Consider the following 20,879-nt stretch of genomic DNA (forward strand, 5'->3'; position numbering starts at 1 on the left):
CATCATATACTATTATCTTTAAATCAGGTTTCTTTGGAACTTCGACTTTAAGACCAGACTTTTCCAACCTCTTATTATTCTGTAATTCACATAGATCACTCATAGAATCAACTTCAACCAATATTCCTCTATCTCTAATCTTTCTTGTACTCTTTACTTTAACTTTCTTCATTAAAGCTCTTATATCCTCATTCACCACTGCTTCAACTTGTTCACTCGTAGTATATATTTATCTGTATTCGCCTTAATGAAGGCAAATATAGTCTCACCCCCCTTTTTAACTTCCTTCACTTTTTCTCTTCCCTTCTCTAATACAGAAGCATAACTTTCAAATTGTTGTTCTTTATCCTGAATTAACTGTCTACAGTCTTTTACTCTAGATACCATTACTCAATTTTCCACAAACAATCTAATAGCTCTATCTTCCAATGAATCCCACATTGAAAGAATCTTGTTCATGGCAGCTCTAGTTACTTTATTTGCATCACAAAATAGAAATTTCTGGAGCCTAGTCCGTACTTGTCTTATTTCCAAAAACTTCTCACAAATATCTTTTCCTATACCCATATGTTCACTATCTCCATTATCTATCTCTTCATCTTCTACTCTTACCCTTTTCTGTGCCCTTCTTTCCTTATTCTCTTCTCCACCTTCCCCTTTTTCTTCACTTTCTATTCTCACTAGACTACCAATTGCCATCTTTAACTGTTCTTGAAACCTCATCTCCTCCAACTCTTCGTCATCCATCGCCAACAAATCCTCCTCGGATGAGGATTCCTCACTCCTTCTATGAGCCATAATAACTCAAACAATACAATTTTAATACTAAGCAATCAAACTTAGCAATCTAAATATTTAACTAGTTGGATTTATTCCAGGACTGGAAATTCTCCTGTCCCAAAAAACAAACACTGATTACTAAATTCCAAAGCACTCGGGTGCGTATATAGTAATTATTACCAGACCACACCTACAAAAATAATACAGTAAAACTTTTAAAATTCTACCAAAACACTGAAATTCACAACAGCCCAGACAATTGGAACTTGTCTACTATACTAAAAACATTTATTCATACACACTTATAGTGTCCACTTATCCTTATAATTCTCACTGTACAAATCTAGTTCTGACTCCACTTCGCCGACCAGGACTTGCCTGACTGCCCACCCCAGGCCACGTAGAGGCAGAAGCCTTGGCAATTGTATCTGACTGCTTCCTTGTAATTTTCTGCACTAAAAACAGTAAAAATATAAAACAGTCCTTGTATATCTCTCACTAATAGCACTTTATAGTTCACAAGAATCACAATCCAATATATACACTTGCCCTGGGGCGGTACTACACTGACAGTGGTAGAGAATGAAAAGGACCTGGGGGTAATTGTGCAGGCAGATATGAAGTTTTCTGAACAGTGCAAACAGTCTGCAAGAGTAGCTCATGGTGTCTTGTCAATGATATACAAGAATTTTTCTAGCAGGGATAAGGAGGTAATTATAATAATAAATAAATTTTCTGTTTATACTCCGGGATGACCAAATGATCAGAGGAGTTCACAAGATAAATAGAATACAAGAAACAGCACCGTATTCAGCAGTCATGGGCTTGAACCCCGGTCATTCAAGGCACGTGTACTTATGCACCCACGCGCCTGACCACTAGGCTATGGCGGCCTCTTACCATTGCCTTGTATAAGGCAATGGTCAGGCCACATCTTGAGTACTGTATACAGGTCTGGAGGCCTCATTTTAAGTAGGATGTAGAGCTGTTGGAATGAGTACAAAGAAGGGCAACAAGATTAGTGAATGGAACAAAGGGTTGCTCTTATGACTTAAGTTTTGCAGATTACAGTGTTTGGAGACTAGGCACCCGCGAGGTGATCTGAATGAGGTGTATAAAGCCTTGAATGGTTTGAGCATGCTCAATGCTGATGGGATTCTTCCTATTTCTCATATTGTGAATGCCTTCACGAGTTACCCCGATATTACACTACTTCCAGTAAGCAACATTTCACCAATGGAGAAGACTAATGTTACTTATTCTCAGATATCATTACCACCCCTGGGCGACGATATCTGCTGATAATCCAAAGTGTTGAATATGCAAAGTTCTCGAATAGGCAACACTTTGCCTATTCGAGAATCCAGTGGCGAAGCTTTGCTTATTCTAGGTAGTTCAATATCATGGCAACTTGTTGTGAAGGTATTCACAATATGGGTGACAGCAGCATGGTGCAAGGTGGTGAAAGTGCACTACCTTTGGATTTCAAAGTAATACACAATTTTTAATATTTTCATTAAATTATTGAAACATTAAAACAATACAAATTCTTTCTTTCAAAATACAAGTACTTTCTGCCACCAATCACGAAACGTTGGCTCAGCTGTACACATAAATCAGCCAAACTTAATTAAAATATTGCATGTACTTGAAAATTTGGTGAATAAAAAATTTATTCCCACATGCACCACCTTGCAAAATATCTTGCTGGCACACATGATTCACAATATGAGATATCACAAAAATGATGCCTTGTTCGATTAGTGAATTTTCCGTAGACTGAGGCTTTTGGTGCTAAAACCTTTTGGTACCAACATTTTGATATAACTGAAGTGACATATTGAAATTGTTTACATCGATATCCATAATTGGATAGTGTCGACCAAGTGCAGCACAGTGATGTAATTGCTGTTGAGTTCTCATTTTTCTGAACTGTTCTGAATACTTAGTGGATTGTTGCTCTGTCTTATCGTAACTTTTTAAGGTATTTTGAAACTCCAAAGGAGCTCACTTCTAACTTCGTAAAAATTAGTATTATTATCAATTTATTTCTCTGTTGAGGAGACACCCCGGGACAGCCATTGGCTAGAAGGGTGTGAGTTACATTCTGAGGTGTGAGTATTTGGTAATGAGTTTAATGAACAGAATGTTAAGCAATTAAAAATCTGCAGTTTAAAAATGTTTCCCATAGGCATAGTGAAATATTTATAAATTCTGAAATGGAACTTAAAAATGACCTTTAACTTATACATCTTTTCATTTTTATTTGTGTAGTTAATATTTCGTACCCTTAGGTCATTTTCCCTTCTAAGAAGTTTTCCCGCGTAAGAAGTTCTAAATCTAAAGTCCCTCGGAAAACTTCTTATCCGGGTTCTACTGTATATACCTGATTAATAGTGTCATTTGTTATTGCTACTGGGCACATAATCTCCCTCTCTTTCTGTCCAGAAAGAAAGTTACAGATCTAATAATTTTCCTTCTTTTTAAGGAACTGATATCACTTTCTTTCTTTTGACAGAGCTGAGTACTTCCAATCAACTTTTGAAGTACTGATAAAGTCCACTTTGTCAGCCATTTCTTCCAAACAAAATCGAGCAATTGCAATTGAACTAGTTCTAATATTCCTGGTTCACTATTTGACCATGCAAGATAAATTCATACAGAACAATCCCCTGCCAGTCAAAACCAAAAATGGAAAACTCCACTTTTCCAAAGCCCAAAAAGCAAGGCAATGTCTTGCTTTTTTTTGGGTTTTGGATATGTGGAGTCTTCCACTGAAAGGGCTAGGCCTCTGTTTCTAGGCGATCGCCACATACAATTCATCACCAGTAATGATGAAAGAAACGAAGTGTTGGTCAACAGCAGCACATTGGTGAAGATCCTGTTATATAAGAACTCACACTGTTCTGATTATCACTGTTAAAACTGACATGTCCCATAAGAAATACCAACTTCATGGACAGTTAAACTTCAAAAAAGTTAAACATTCTGATTAGATCGTTAACATAATTAATTGAACAAACATAATTAATTGAATCATTGGTTTTTGAAGATGAAGGGTAGTCAGAATGAGGATCATCTTCAACATAAACAGCTCTCTTTAAACTTTGCAAACCGTTGAAAAGTCTTAGAACAACATAGCATCTTCTCCAAAAGCTGTTTTTAACATTTTAGAGATTTCTATTGCACTTTTCCCTAATTTAACACACAAAATCTAATTTAGACTGACTACAGGTAAACAAGTAATTCATGCAATACTGTCTAGACGAGTCACTGAACACGGTGCTATAAGTCAACTCACCATGATGCCACAATTTCAAGGCAAAACCAGTCCCTGAAATTTTTGATCATGCCTCATAAACCCAAAAAAGGTAATTTATGATAAAAACATATAGATAGGCTAAAGACTTCAGTATCACGTCTTGAATCCAGACAACCAGATCACATCATTCTTCTTTATCAGCCATCAGATAAATCTTAATTTTCAAGGAGTTCAATTTCAGCCACCTTAAAGGACATCAGCAGTCAAGAAAGATGTCCAAACAAGTTGTTCTCCAGTATGTAACAGTGAAAATAAATTTTCACCCTCATTCATTTCACTTTCTAATACTTTCTCCTATCACTGTCTTATACACCTCAATCAGATCTACCCTAAGTTATCAAACTTTGCAGCTCACATATCTGAAGCCTTTCCACATACAGATGTCTCTCTGCTGATCTCACCAGGCATGCTGCTGTTCTTTGAACCTTCTAAAGAAGATCCATGTCTTTACTTTAGGTGATCTCCATTCTTGGAATAGAGTATTCCAAGGCAAGCTTTACAATTGCCTTATACAGTAGGAAGTCATCAATAGGACACCACAGGCCTTCCTTGCTACTTATCTACAATGTTTGGAGAACTTGCTATCTGAACATACAGCAACTCCCAAATCCCTTTCTTTCTTTCCCTATTATTTTTAACTCAGCTTTACCAGGTATCAAAATTTTCAGATGATGTAAAGGTTGGCCAAGTAGTTAATAATCAATACCAAGCAATGCTTCTTCGGGATGACTTGGAATGTCAGAAAGTAACAAAGTTTTATAAGTCACTCTGGGACTGTTAATTTCCCAAGTGTAAGACCTTGCATTTTGCTGCATTAAAACTTCTTTGCTAACTTTGTATAGTTGCCACTTTTCTATTAATTACGCTATCGATCTAGACATCATCTGAAAATTTTGACATCATTTCCCGTATCCCTTCACTGATGTCATTTAAGAATATCAAAAAAAAAAAAAACAAATGGTCTCAATACCGATCCTCGGGGAACCCAATATGGCAGTCCAATCTGAAGAATAACTATTAATCACAACTCTCTGCCTCCTACCCTGCAATCCATCTAAGGATTTTTCTTGTAAGGATTTTTCAGTAACCTCTAATGTGGGATGGAAACAAATACTATGCTAAAATACAACTAATGTTCAAATTATTCTCTATAACCAGCTCATGAGTGATTCTATTAAAATAGCTTATTAGGTTGATTAACATTGTTTTCTCTTTATAAAACCTTACAACAGTTCCTTCAGAACTCTATTTTTATTTAAATGATCCTGTACCACATTCCTGATCATTGATTCAATGATTTGCCCTAACACTGAAGTCAGAACTACCCATCAGTAGTTACCCACTTCACTCTTAGATTATATGGATGCAGGGAATAACTGATATTGTATACTTAGATCTTAGAAAGGCTTTTGATACTGTTGCACATGGAAGACTGCTGCACAAATTGGAGCAGTGTGGCATTGGAGGCAAATTGCTGCTATGGATAAAGGGGTGGTTAAGGGGGAGAAGACAGAGTGGTAATCAATGGACACTGCTCATCATGGACTAATGTTATTAGTGGAGTCCCTCAGGGTTCAGTGTTGGGTCCATTATTGTTTTCTGTATTTATAAATAATATTGATGATGGTATATCAAGCTTAATGTCCAAGTTTGCAGACAATACAAAGGTTGGCAGGGTTGTTAAGGACACTACTGACGCTATGCTGCTGCAACAGGATCTGGAAAGGTTGAGCAGATGGGCTGAGAGATGGCAAATGAAGTTTAACATTGACAGATGTAAAGTACTGCATATGAGAAACAGCAACCCCAGAGCAATGTATCAACTCTGTGGTACTACACTGACAGTGGTAGAGAATGAAAAGGACCTGGGGGTAATTGTGCAGGCAGATGTGAAGTTCTCTGAACAGTGTAGATGGGCTGCAAGAGTAGCTCATGGTGTCTTGTCAATGATATAAAGGAATTTTTCTAGCAGGGATAAGGAGGTGATTATTCCCTTGCATAAGGCAATGGTCAGGCCACACCTTGAGTACTGTATACGGGTCTGGAGGCCTCATTTCAAGAAGGATGTAGAGCTGCTGGAACGAGTACAGAGAAGGACAACAAGATTAGTGAATGGAACAAAGGGTTGCTCTTACGAAGAAAGGCTTAAGTTTTGCAAATTACAGTGTCTGGAGACTAGGCACCAGCGAGGGGATCTGATAGAGGTGTATAAAGCCTTGAATGGTTTGAGCATGCTCAATGCTGATGGGATTCTTCCTCTTGCTCAGAATAATCACCTGAGAGGGCATAAATTAAAACAGATGTAGGATAGATGTGCGGAAATTTGCCTTTAGCCAGCGGGTAGTTGGTTGGTGGAACAGACTTCCATCCCTTGTTGTGGAAGTTGATAGCCTAAATAAATTTAAGGCTCAGCTGGACAGGTATTTCGAACGAACGGAGGGGTGAAGTGGAAGTTTGTTTTTTTTTTTTTTTTTTTTTTGGCTGATGCTGCATAAGCTTGCTTTCTTGCATCATATGCCTCTACTAATGATAATATGGTAATAAATCCAGTTTCAATGCAATGAAACATTGCACATTCATTAACTTTTTACTTTATATAAATGACTGCCTCACAGAATAACAAAATTCTATTATAATGATATCTTGCAAAGTTTAAAATTTTAATACTTCATAAAGGCAATAAATATATACACACACTCAATAACCAGTCTATTAGGCACACCCAACAATCAAGGAATCGACCTCTGTCAGAGATTGTGCCAGGTGTCTATACCAACTAACATAAATGTGGTAGTCAGATACTGAAGACAAGAGTATGTGTATGAGCAATTCAGCAAAAAAAAAAAAAAAAAAAAAAATGGTGGTATGACACTCATCACCAGATGTGTCAGTGTAAATATCATGAATACTGCTACACTAGGATCATTGTTGCGGGCTCCGGTGTTTCCCTCCATACACTTCTCACCCACACACAAGCAGGCCCAGAGTGCATCAATAATGGTCCAACAACCCAGAAAATATCTAGCCAATGATTATGACTATGTACAGCTCAGTCTGAAAGGGCAATAAACAGTGAAAAGAATTGTGCACTCTTAAGAGATGGGCCATAATCAGGCAAATGACAGTGCAAATGAATAAAAGTGGTATACAGGGATATACTGGAATGCACAATGCATCCCTCTGTCACAGATAGAGTACAGCAACAGCAGATAACCTTACTATTCTGCTACTCTTGACAATAAAAAAAAAAAAAAAAAAAAAAGTAGCTATTGGACAGCTGGCACCAGAATATAGCCACTGGGCATCTGAGAAATGGAAAAAGGTCACCTGATCTTATGAATCTCAGTTGAAGCAATTCCACACTGACAGCAGAGGATCTGAACATAACAGCAGCACGACAATGGACTGATCCATGCCACATGCCAATGCTGCAAGCTGATTGCAAAAATGTGAAAGCGTTTTCATGGCACACAATAGGTCTCCTTATGCCAGTAGCTAGATATCAACTCCAGAGACTACTTCAACACTGTTACCAATCAAATGCATCCCTTCGTGCTCAGTTTATCCATCTGGTAATTGTTATTTTCGGCAGGTAATGCACAAAGTAATAAGGAATGGATCATTTTGGAAAGGAAAGTCACTGAAGAGCATAAGGGTGACTTTATCATACATATTTCACTGGTCCAATAACACAATGGATCTTAAACCAACTGAGTATCTGTGGAATAAAGTTGACAAATGTTTGCATGATTTCAGTGGCTAGAAGTCTTATGCAACTGAGACCCTCTGCTATCCAATCCAAGGGAGCTGCAGAATATAATCAGGTCAGAATGACAAAGTATTCCTGTGAAACATCTTCAACATGCAGAGTTGAACTGACATTCAGAAGCCACTCCCTAGTCCACAGCACCATTATGTGATCCTGCACTGAAAGGAGTACCGCTTACTATTAGGTTAGTGTACATAATAAACTGGTCACTCAGTTTATACACCTATATATAAATAAAACAATAAATAAATTTAGCAATCTGAGTGGAGGAAGCAAAAAAAAAAAAAAAAAAAATTTTTAAACATACCTCTTAGTTCTATATTTTCTTTTAGAAGCCCATGTATCCATTGTTGGAGATCTTCTGGTGATGAATCTGGTGTAGCACTCATTAAATTCAAGTGTAACTCATTTAAGTGACCATTGATATTTTCTATATGTGACTGTGGTTGAGAAAGCACCACAAATCCTGAAGACATATCATTTTGTTCTGGAGAGCAAAGTTTTGTTTCCTGAGATGACTCTTCAGAAGAAGTCATATTGACCATTGCAACACTTCCAATTCATTAATTTTATTTTAGCACAAGAAAAGCAGGCTCTACATTATTTATTGCATAATGGTCCTTTCCAAATATAAGGTTTTTTTTGGGAGATGACACAATTCCTGCATTAAAAAATATATTTTTTTAGTATTAGTAAAGGTTATATGGTGCAAGGAAGCCTAAAATAAAAAAAAAGACTAAAATAATAATAATAAATAAATAATAAAAGAAAATTAAATGGAGAACCTATGCTTTTCCCCTCCTCCCATACATGTTACATCCAGCTGACCTTTGAATTTCCCCAAACTATCAGCCTCTACCATCAGGGCTGGATTTAAACTTGTGGCCTTAAGCTATAACATGTACGAGGCCCCTTCTTTCTTACAGTTCACCCATAACAATATTAAAAAAGGGTTTTTTAAGAAGGAGCGAGGCCCCTTGTAACGTGAGGTCTTCAGCTGTAGCTTGTTTAGCTCATATGTAAATCTGGCCCCATGTGGATTCCAGTAATTTAGATGTTTTAGATGTTTCCACTCTAAACATCTCTCCCCATAACTTGAATTTATGGCCCCTAGCTCTAGAATCATTTATAACTGTGAAAATTTCATCCTCATTCATTTTACTGTTGTCTCTCAGAGCTTTAAACACCTCAATCAGTCTCCTCTAAGGTGGCTAGTTTTCAAGCTGTGCAACTGACATATTAGATGGTATCCTCATATAGACACCATTTGGCCGATCTCACCAGGCAAGTTACCAGTCTTTGGACCCTTTCAAGGAGCTCGAAGCATTTTTTTTTGGTGCAATCTCCATACATGAACACGGTATTCCAAGTGTGGTCTAACAATAGCCTTATATAACAGAATTATGACATCCTTATCTTTACTAGCAAATGTTCTATAAATCATCAATAGGACACCGTGGGCCTTCCTTGCAACCTGTCTACAATGCTCAGAGAACTTCATGTCTGACTGTATTGTAACTCCCAAGTCCCTTTTTCTTCCACTACTGACTTTAGGTCAACTCCACCAAGTGTATAAGTTATTTTGGGGTTACTGTTTCCCCAAGTGCAAGACCTTGCACATTGCTAGATTAAAGCATAGCTGCCACTTTTCTTGACCATCCCTAAAGCTATCTATCTAGGTAACTTTGAAGAAGCTCTGCTTGGCAGTGATCATTAACTATTCTACTAATCTCTACTACATTTGCAAATTTAGACATCACACCCTCTATACATTCATCAATGTCATTTAAGAAAATCAAAAACAACAGTGGTCCCAATACCGATCCTTGGGGAACCCCCATTTCTTACATCAACCCTGAGGAACAACCATTTATCACAACCTTCTGCCTCCTGCTATGCATTTAAGAATTTTCCCAGTGATTCCAACCTGTTTCAGCTTATTAAGTAACTGCTCATGTGGGACAGAGCCAAGTGCTTTGCTGAAATCTAAACAATGCCAAATTATTCCCTAAATCCAGCTCATGAGTGACCCTGTCTTTTTACCTAACCAGATTAGTTAAACATGATTTTCCCCTTTACAAACCCATGTTGAGTATCCTTCAGAATTCAATTTCTATCTAAATGATCCTGAATTCCACCCTTGATCATTACCTCCATGATTTTCCCTACTACTCAAGTTAGATTGATCAGTAATTTTCCACTTCACTCTTAGAATCGCCCTTAATTAGCCTCAATGGTTCAATGCACTCACCTGCTGCCTCCCTTAAAACTATAGGGTATATTCCATCAACTCCAGGAGCCTTACTTGCCTGTAGGCTCAAAAGTTTTTTATTAAATAAACATGTGAAATTTCAATATCATTAACTACATTTTTTCAACTTCACTTCCATAATTTCTCATTGACATACAGGGCTTTTCTTCTGTAAATATAGATGCAAAGTAACTGTTCAGTTCATCTGCAACATCAGCAATAACAACAATATTAGCCCATGTCCATTACATAAAGGTCTGATCTGGTTTGTCCTCTTCTTTGCATTTATATATGTGAAATATTCCTTATTCCCACTCTTTGCCAGCAATTTCTCATAATTTGCCTTTGCCAGCCTAACCTTTTCTGTGACGCTATTACAGATCAATTTGCAGCTGTTATAGGCTTCAATACCTTATATTACTCTGTAGCTTTTCCATGCCATCTTTTTCTGCTCAATAATCTGGCAACTACATTATTCCTCCAAATTGGATTCCTCCTCAGGGAGTATTTTTTTAATGGTATATACACATTCAAGACTTCTGTGATTAATGTTGTAAAGGTATACCATAATTTAACTGTATACACTCTCTGTGAGATATTTACCCAGTTAATAGACTGGGTAAATATCTCACAGAGAGTGAGATATTTACCCACAGAGAGTGAGATATTCACAGAGTGATATATTTACCCTGATTAAGGTGCTACACGGCACCTTAATCAGTCGTAACTTCCTTTCCTGAAATTATAACCCATTCCTTTGCCGTTAACTACTGCTACCTCTCTCTTCATCGTCCACCATAGAACTCTATGATCACTTCCAGATAGCTACTGGTTTCTGTAGTGTCAGCCCTACTGTTTCATCTGGTTCATGGGTGATGATCAAGTCTAAAATATTCTTTTCCCTAGCATGTTGATACAAATAACAATAACGATCTAGTTGATTTAAAAATTGTCCCCCGTGTAGAGTTTCCTTCCCATTTTCTCCAATCAGAGGCAAATTAAAATCACCCATAATAAGACATTCATGCTTACTTGCCCATTCCATTTGCAAGCAGAGGCTCTCATCATAATCTTCACGATCATCTGGCCTGTAAATTATTCCCCCTCTCATTATACCTTTGCTTTCAACTATCTCACATGCAGATCTATACTAGCATATGAAACGCCTGAATCTGGAAAAGCTTTCATTATATATATTCCATATCAATAGTTTAAAAAACACAGAGACAATACAGTACACCTGATTTGAAAATGAAAGAAAATATATATAAAAAATTTAGAATATTAGTAATAGTAGTGGCAAATGAAGCAAGAAAACATAAGCCAAAAAATAAAATAAAATAAAATTCCCATTATCCCTGCCCATCCTCTGTTTGTTTGTTATTTGGTTTTTAGGAGCATTAGCAACTAAGGCCATATTGCTCCGGGGAAATGCAGTGGTCATTCCCTGACCTTTCCGCATCCTCCGTATTTGGTGGTCATGGGCTCGAACCCTGGTCTAATCAAGAAGCGTGTGCTACACACTGCTGCTCCTTCCCGCTTGGCTACGGAGGTGCCTGCCCATCCTCTGTAATAGTTGTCTAGTTCTTTGAATATATTCAAACTACCCACATCTAAGATACCAGATGGAAATTTCTTCTAACAATCAACTACACACACAGAAGACAAATTTGCACACAATCTATCTTACAATCATCATTCTTCAATTCAAATTTATTCCCTCTCGTGTATAGTCTAAGCAAGAGGAAGGATGCCATTAGCATTGAACTTACTCAATCTATTTAGAGCCTTAAAAACCTCAATCAGATCCCCTCACAGGTGCCTAGTCTCCAGATTCTTCATTGATGTCATTTATACAACATGATAATCACTTCCTTATCCCTGATGGAAAAATTCCTGACATCATTGACAAAAGCCCCATGCATTGTACTGTCTGCACTGCTTAAAGAATTTCATAACTTGCTATAGAACTACCCCTGGTCTTTTTCATTCTCCACTACCCTGAGCATGGAATCGCACACTTGGTATGCTAATCTAGGATTACTGCTGCCCATATACAGTCCTCGCCAACATTAAACTTCAACTTCTCAGCCCATCAGCCTAATTTTTCTAGATCTTGTTACAGTCGAATACCATTAATTACACTGCCAACCTTTGTACATCCACAAATGCATAAGAAATCATTGACAGGACACCATGGGTCCTCCTTGCTATCTGTCTATAATGCTTGGAGAGCTTTATACCTGAACATATAGTAACTCCAAAATCCCTTTTTTCCCCTATTAATTGTAATTCAATCCTACCAAGTGTATAAGTCTTTCTGGGTTGTATTCAACCTGCAATATTTCCACCTTTCTGATAAGAAAATAGAAGAGGAAATGATAAACAAAAAAATGAAAATAATCCAGATATCCGGAAGGGCAGTTCACATATAACCCCCTCCAGACCCCAGAACCAGTTATGTCCAGAGTATGAGAGCAACGGTCAACGCAGATTTCTACTATACAAAAACCACTGGATCCAGGACTGAAAACTTGGCACCATTCTGGCTAATGGACTTAATCTCTCACCTATAAATTATCCATTTATCTTGAGTCCTTCATTATCCCAATTTACCTTTCAAAAAATTTCTTCAAAACAACAAAATTGCCTCTCTTGTCAGATGCCTTTTTCGATGTTGATTCGAATTTTATCATTGTTGACCCATATTGATGCAGTTGCCTTTTTATATATTGATTAGAGAATATTGATGTAAGCTCCATCTATACCTTGGTTAATCAGGGCGTTGTTTATTGTTTGTTTTGTGACACAGTTGAATGCTTCTTCATATTCGATGATGGCTATACATAATGGAAGGTTGTATTCATTGTGTCGCTCTATAACTTGCTGCACTGTTTGGATGTAATCCATTATACTAAAGCCACTTCTGAAACCTGCTTGTTCTTTGGGATGTGCTGCATCAAGTATTGTGCCTATTCTTCTTGAAATTATCTTTGCGGACACCCTGTAGACAACTGGCAATAGCCTTACTGGTTGGCAGTTTTTTTAAATTCTGCCCTGTCACCTTTGTGCAGTAGGATGGCTTCTGCATTTTTCCATACTACAGATACTTTAAGTAGAAGGCATTTTGACAATAGTTTGGTTAGAGATTTACATACCAGCTAGCAAGAAGCTATCAATATTCCATCAGACTTTATCAGGTCCTGCTGCTTTGCCATTTTTCATTGATTTTACAGCATCATCTACTTCTTTGGCCAAAATTTCTGATATGGCATCTGCATCCGATTTGGATCTAGTTGTCCTTTTTCCTTAAAATGATCTGAACAGAATCCTTCCACTCATTTTAGTATTTGTTGTTGGGTTTTTGTTGTTGTGCCATCCTCAAGCTTCAAAGTAAACATTCGGCTCTTGTGTGTAACCATTTTTCGTTTTTCTTTCTTTAGCACTTGATTTTCTCTAGTGTTCTTCTGAGATCAATGTTCAACTGGTGCATTTCTTCTTTTATACATTTTTTTATGGTATTGCACATTTCTACATATTTTATCTTGTTTCTTATGTTATCACTTTGCTTCATTTCTCGTCTCTTTTTCATCAGGGCAATTGTTTCTTTTGATTTTCTGGTTGGTTTTTCTTGTTTTACAGTAGGTGCAAGAGCATAGGCATTGTATACAATAGTCTCAATGACTTTGAAATAGCCGACTAGGCTAGTCAGGTGGGTAAAGTGCCTCCTTGCCTGGCAACCCAAAGGTCGCGGGTTCGAATCCCGCCTCGGGCTTGGATCAGAGTAAAATGCAAAAACTTTGGGAGATGCATTATGGCCACAGAAGCCGATGCGCCAACAATTAACAAAAAAGAAAAAAACTTTGTCATTATCAGTCAAAATATCTGTATCAGAAGGATTGTGCAGCACATGAAAACGATCAGACAGTTCAATGTCTTGATTTTTCGTTAGTTGGTTAGTATCAATCTCCTTCACTTTAGTTGACTTGACCAATTTTTCTTGTTCTTTCTTGCAATCAATTCAGTTTTTTTTCTGTCAGTCGCTGATGGTCGCTGCCAACATTAAAATGCTTCAGGACTGAGCAGTCAGTGAATACTGTTTTACTGTTTGTCAATATTAAGTCAATTTCACTAGTATTTCCAAGAGGGCTCTTTCATGTATCTTACATCTACATTCACAAATGAGGAATTCTGTAGGGAAGTGGAGGCCAGAAGCTCATCAAACTCTAACAGGGAGCTAAATGATTTTGTCATAACTCAGAAAAAAGTGGAGGAGAAATTACTGAAGTTAAACATAAGAAAGGCAACTGTGGTCGATGGGATCTATTCAGTTATAATAAAGGAGGCAGCAAAGGAAGTAAGCAAACCATTAGCCATAATTATGAGAGCATCCTTGGACTAAGGTGGGCCCAATGGATAGGACATGTGAAAATGTATCCCCAGTTCACAAAGCAAGTTCAAAGGGGGGGCGACACGTTAAAGAAGCATTGCACGATCATCTAGACAAAACTGCAGTTATAGTTCAGACACAAAATGGGTTTGTTAAGGAGAAGTCTTGTCTAACCAATCTGATTGGCTACTATGATGTGGTCGCAAAGGAATTGAATGGAAAAAATAATTTTGATATCATATACTTGGATTTAGGAAAGCTTTTGATACTGTTGCACATGGAAGACTGCTGTACAAATTGGAGCAGTTTGGTATAAAAGGCAAGTTGCTGCTATGGATAAAGGGATGGCTGAGTAAGAGAAGGCAGAGTGGTAATCAATGGACACTGCTCTTCGTAGAGTGGAGTATAAGTGGAGTCCACCAGGGTTCTGTATTGGGCCCATTCTTGTTTTTTGTATTTATCAAAGATATTGATGAAAGTAAATCAGGCTTAGTATCCAAATTTGCAGACAAATACAAAGGCTGGCAAGGTTGTTAATGACATTAACTGCAACAGGATCTACAAAAATTGGGCAGATGGGCTGAGAAGTGGCAATTGAAGTTTAATATTGACAAATGCAAAGTACTGCGCATGGGTAGCAGTAACCCCAGAGAAGTGGACCAACTGTGTGGTGGTACTACACTCAGGGTAGTGGAAAATGAAAAAGACCTGGGGGGTGATTGTGCAGGAAGATATGAAGTTTTCTGAGCAGTGCAAACGGGCTGCCAGAGCAGGTCATGGGGTATTGTCAATGAGGTATTGTCAATGATATACAGGAATTTTGCTAGCAGGGATAAGGAGGTGATTATCCCCTTGTATAAGGCATAGTCAGGCCACACCTTGAGTACTACATACAGGTCTGGAGGCCTCATTTTAGGAAGGATGTAGATCTGCTGGAATGAGTATAGAAAAGGGTGAGATTGGTGAGTGGAACAAAGGATTGCTCTTACAAAGAAAGGCTTAAGTTCTTCAAATTGCAGCTTCTGGAGATTAGGCTCCTGCGAGGTAATCTGAATGATGTGTATAAGGCCTTGAATGGATTGAGCAAGATCAATGCTGATGGGATTATTCCTCTTGCTCAGATTACAAACTGAGGAAAGACAGTTGTAGAATAGATGTGCAAAAATATGCCTTTAGCCTATGGGTGGTTGACAGTTGGAACAAACTTCCATCTGTCGTTGTGCAAGTTGAGGGCTTAAATAAACTCAAGACAGAACTAGACAAATGTTTGGAGAATGAATGGATGGGTGAAATGAGAAGCGTTTTTTTTTTTTTTTTTCATTTTTTTGGCTGATGCTGTATAAGCTTGCTTTCTTGCATCATATGCCTCTACTAATGCCCACTTTCGTTAGGCCTTTTTCTTGAAGGAGTTCATGACAAACAGATTTTGTTCCTCCACAAATTCAATTAGTATATTGCCTCTATCATCTCTTTTTCCAGTTCCATATGGGCCAAAAGATCTTTGTCCATTTTGGACCTTGCTAATCCTTGCATTGAAATCCCCCATTACAATTTTATAGTGGTAGTTGTCTCGCTTGTAATACACAATACATCTTCATAAAATTTGTCAACTTCATCATCACTACAGCTACTTGTAGGAGCATAAGCTTGAATAAAGCCTTGAATGGTTTGAGCATGCTCAATGCTGATGGGATTCTTCCTCTTGCTCAGAATAATCACCTGAGAGGGCATAAATTCAATTTGAGAAAAGACAGATGTAGGATAGACGTGAGGAAATTTGCCTTTAGCCAGCGGGTGGTTGGTTGGTGGAACAGACTTCCATCCCTTGTCGTGGAAGTTGATAGCCTAAATAAGTTTAAGGCTCAGCTGGACAGGTATTTCGAACGAACAGAGGGATGAAGTGGAAGTGGTTATTTTTTATTTATTTATTTATTTTTTTTTTTTTTTGGGCTGATGCTGCATAAGCTTGCTTTCTTGCATCAAATGCCTCTACTAATGCTAATCTGAAGAGAATAGTGACTATTTAGTTTAATAACATGGCAAGCAATCCTTTCAGTAATACTTTCTACTTTTTTCAGTTGAATCTGTTAGTCTTTTGATCAGGAACCAAATTCCACCACACCATGCATTATTTGTTCTTTTGTAGCACGGCCAATATCCATCGTCCAGTTTAACCAAATCTTCACCGTTTCTTTGAATCTCACATAAATCGATGATGTCCCAATTGATATTTTTCAGCTCTCGTAACAGTTCTTCTAGGTGGGAGTCTGTACCCATAGACTAAATGTTAAGTATTTCAATGTCTAAAGTCCAACGGCAGACATTGAGCCCAGTTATTTTTAGCACCCTATGCCATTGAGCTGGTTAGAGCCAGCCACAAGCATGTTCACCCAGTTCTGCTGAACAGAGCTCACACTCAAATGGTCTAAATAATATTTTCATCCACTTCTTTTTGCACATTTCTATCAATGAGCCTACTGCCGTCTTAATGTCTAGTTACCCATATTATCGCCACTCCAAGAGTGTGTGTGTGTGTTATGGAGGTTTATCGGCACATAAGCTGCTGTGGCTATAATGCGCCTAACACTCCAAGAGCACTTGCGCAGTTGACTTGAAAATTGCTAGAAGTAGAGAGTATACTTCTTTCTCAATGTGTATGTTACGTTTGATATCGAACATAGAATGTTATTTAAAAATGTAATTTTTATGTTATTCTCACTTTCAATAATATCTGTATTGTTTTTAACTTCTGGAGGTAAGAAAATAACCAACAGGACCTGCAAGTAATTCCTGAACAGGGCTCTGCAAGAAATTCTTGAACCCCACAAATTTTGGGGCCGGCCCTAGAGTTGGTCTTCCTGCTGTTGTAGGTAGTAGCTTGCAGGCCTCCAAGGAATAAGAGCCATTTATTTTGTTGTGAAGCCATGTTAAGGAAATGGACCATAAGCTACCACACTGGTCCAGTGGGCTATGATTTTGGATTGATTTAGTCTGGTGTCTTAGCTTTGATCTGTCCATCATAGGGCAACCCTGACAGGAGGTATATGCTCCCAATGGCATAGTTCTCAGCTTCACTGACACGCGCAAACACTCCAGCCATGATAAGGCATCTATCTATGGAAATGATATACTGTATATGCATATTTTTTTTTTAAATATTTATATAGAAAATATATATAAATAAAAATATATACACATTAGTAAAACATCATGCATTGGAATACTCCACGCACAATTCATTTTTTTTTTTTTTTTTTTTTTTACATTTTTCGTTACAATTGAATATGACCTTCAAAGCGAATTCAAAATGTCTTTATTGGGCAAGATTAATTGAAAATTCCTTTTGTTGTTTAAATTATTTAAATTGAAAGAAATTATAATGTCTGTTTATAAGCATGATTCTCCGTGTTTCCATTTTGTGATGTTTAGTCCTGCTTAAACCTTTCACAAGATTCAAGAAACTCAAATTATTTTTAAAATAAAAATGACTTGACAGTAAAAATAAGAGGCAATATAAGAATTCATGTAGCTTCATATTTATTTTAAATCAGTTTATAAAGTTATAATGGTGTAAAATTGTTTTATTTTTTTATAATGGCACATTTCCAAAAATTCACTGGTTTCAAATTTATAAAATAATTGATGCAAAGTCTCACTGGAATTATATGAAGTTGGAAGGTCTATCGTGTCCTTTCATCTGTTTCTGGAGTGAGTAAAATTTAAACAGCTTAGCTAATAGTTTTAATTATGCAGGCAAAGTTTTGTAGCATTAAACTGATTGAATTATCCATAGTCGGTAACGCGTCGCCTGGGGTACTCGGTTTTCTGCCTTCCCGACTACATCGCATTAAATCAAATTGCATTAAATTCTAGCGACTGGCGCAGGTGCTTAGGTCACGAACACCTCGTCTCAGCTCTGTAATTATCTTATGGAATCAAATTGTTTATTCGACAAAAAAAAAAAAAAAAAAAACTTGGTAAGAAAAAAAAATATTGAAATGAATGATACACTGAAGGCTGAATTGTTTTGATCAAAAAACTGAAACAGTCATTCATACTTACAGCTGCTTTCGACTAATTTAGCCATCAATAAAAATCAAAAACCAAAAATACGTCTAAGAGACGAATTGGAATGGAAGTTTCTTAATAAATAAAAAAATTTTCTGTTCCATTACACAAGTGACTGGGAGCACAAAATGTATCCGTATTCGCAATTTCAATGGTATTCAATCCGTATACACTGTAAACTACGAGTTTACCATCAGAGGACATTTCCAATGCAGGCACGTTTTAAATAAATAAAACACTAAATTTGAGGAGGTACACTATAATGAAAATAACAAGTAATTACCTTTTTCATTTTTTCTGATCAATTAAACTCGAAGCGAAACCATGCCAAAACAAAACACAGTTACCCACATATGAATCGCATGATGTACCAATAAAAACATTGCCAGCTCAACATATACTGTAATTCACACACCTGCGTTAACCACTGATGTCATTATGACGCTTACATTGCCAACTCAACATATACTGTATAATGTATTTTACACCCCTGCGTTAACCACTGACGTCATTATGACGCTAATATATAGCCAATTCAGTACACAGACAATAGAATACGTATTCTGGTAGGCCGTGCGCAACAGCATAGCCAATTATATACACAGTACTCTGGTAATAAGATGGATCATCGGTTAAATCCCAGTAAGACTAAATGGACAGTAGTTGGCCCCAAGAAGTATACAAATCTCACACTTATGGTGAATGGGACCATAAGTTATGTCTATTTAGGAAGGGAAATTAATGACAAAGGGGATGATTCTACTGAAATTTAAAGAAGAATTGAAATAGCAAGATCCGCCTTTTGAAAAATGAATGGTTTTATGTAATCTGCAATTGGATCTAAATCTTTGACTAAGGGTAATGGAATGCTACATCTGATCTACACTACTCTTATGGTTGCGCACCTGGACTAGACGCATTATAGCCTAAGCTGCTCTTGAGCCAATAGCTCTCAAACAACAATAACAACTTATGGTTGCGAGACTTCGACATTAAAGAAAGCAACAAGTAAGAAATTGGAGGCATTCGAGATGTACAGGAGAATATTACGTGTTCCATGGACACATGGCCGCGTTAACGCTACGGCGAAACAGGCCATGGCCTCACCCGAAGAGGGACGTCATTTTCAGTGTAAATATTTTCTCAAGTAGTGATAAAATTTTTTAATAATAATAATAAACCAAGTAAACGTGTAATATAAAAGCATAGTTAACCTTATATTGTTAAGTGATTAAATCTTATTCTTATACATAAATAGACATAACCGGTCCCATTTATTGTACAATAAATAAGTTAAAAGTTTTTATTAAAATTGTTTTTATTATTACTTTATGTTTCAAGTCAAAAAACATAAAACATTTTTGACCTCTTATTTTATATTTTTATCAAGGAACTATTCTTTACAATATAAATATAAAAACCTATGAAGTATTTATATTTATATATATATATATATTTCTACAAGAAACTTCTGGAAAACAAATTTCTTTCCAGCAGCTTACCTCCACTTTCATTTCAATAAATCTCTCCACATTTTATATTACAAAAAACTTAGTCAGCCACCCTATAGATATAAATAGTATATTATGAAGAAGTCATCCTTTCCTATCAGGCTGTGTAAATATGTACAGTATATATACCCCTTACCACTTTGGTGTCCTCACAGTCTGATAAATTTGTGCCCACCGATTCACTACACTAGAGGGGTATCTTTATTTTATTTTATGTTATATTTTTCTTAATGCTTACTTTACACATTAAAGGTTATAACTTTTAATAGAATATCTGGTAACCCTACTATCTTAAAACAACAGACTTAAACACTTGTAATTTGATCCCAGAACTTCGTCCAGGGTCCTATTAGACTTTACACATTAAAGGCCTACAGAGTGGCTACTAACATCGGTCGCAAGCGAGGAGTACCCTACCTCCTCGGGGTGTGGGCCGAGCAGGTTGCCTGGGTAAACAGTACACACCATTCCTCCCAATCGCGGCTACCTCCACTGCTTGGACTACTTGAATATTGGTACTAGAAAGAATGAAGGAAAGAGAGATGAATTTGGGACCACCTGTCTCAGGTCATTAAAGACCACCGCCCACACTCCTGCCAGCTTCTACAGGGGATGATAAGCCACATAACTCAGCCTCCGAGCACTTGAAAAAAAGCCGTGAAATAGGGTTGAATTTGAAAGTGTCTGCAATTCTGCCCAGAACGATAGGAGGGAGAATATGATGAGAGCCTTGTCGATCAATTCGGTCCTGGAAAGATTGTGCAAGGCTCAAGGGGTAGAATTTTTTT

The 20,879-nt window shown here is 37.2% G+C and overlaps 1 protein-coding gene across 6 annotated transcripts in view; it reads right to left on the minus strand.

Moving 5' to 3' along the window:
* The window catches only part of LOC150086828 (optineurin-like), a 188,780-nt gene extending 169,810 nt beyond the window's left edge, over positions 1–18,970 (minus strand). For 4 of the 6 annotated variants that reach the window (XM_090371607.1, XM_090371604.1, XM_090371605.1 and 1 more), the window contains exons 1-2: positions 18,864–18,970; positions 8,179–8,532 (exon numbers count right to left, since the gene is read on the minus strand). In XM_090371607.1, coding sequence (XP_090227733.1) covers positions 8,179–8,416 — 238 coding nt within the window. In that variant the 5' untranslated portion in view covers positions 8,417–8,532; positions 18,864–18,970. Of the gene's footprint in view, positions 1–8,178; positions 8,533–18,168; positions 18,274–18,863 lie in introns of those variants that run through there. The other 2 variants (XM_090371603.1, XM_090371606.1) reach the window with 2 other exon arrangements.
* Between the last annotated feature and the right edge of the window lie 1,909 nt (positions 18,971–20,879).

The sequence above is a fragment of the Mastigoproctus giganteus genome, chromosome 4 (genome assembly GCF_048544385.1).
Source record: "Mastigoproctus giganteus isolate SK-2022 chromosome 4, ASM4854438v1, whole genome shotgun sequence".
In the NCBI taxonomy this organism is placed as follows: domain Eukaryota; kingdom Metazoa; phylum Arthropoda; class Arachnida; order Uropygi; family Thelyphonidae; genus Mastigoproctus; species Mastigoproctus giganteus.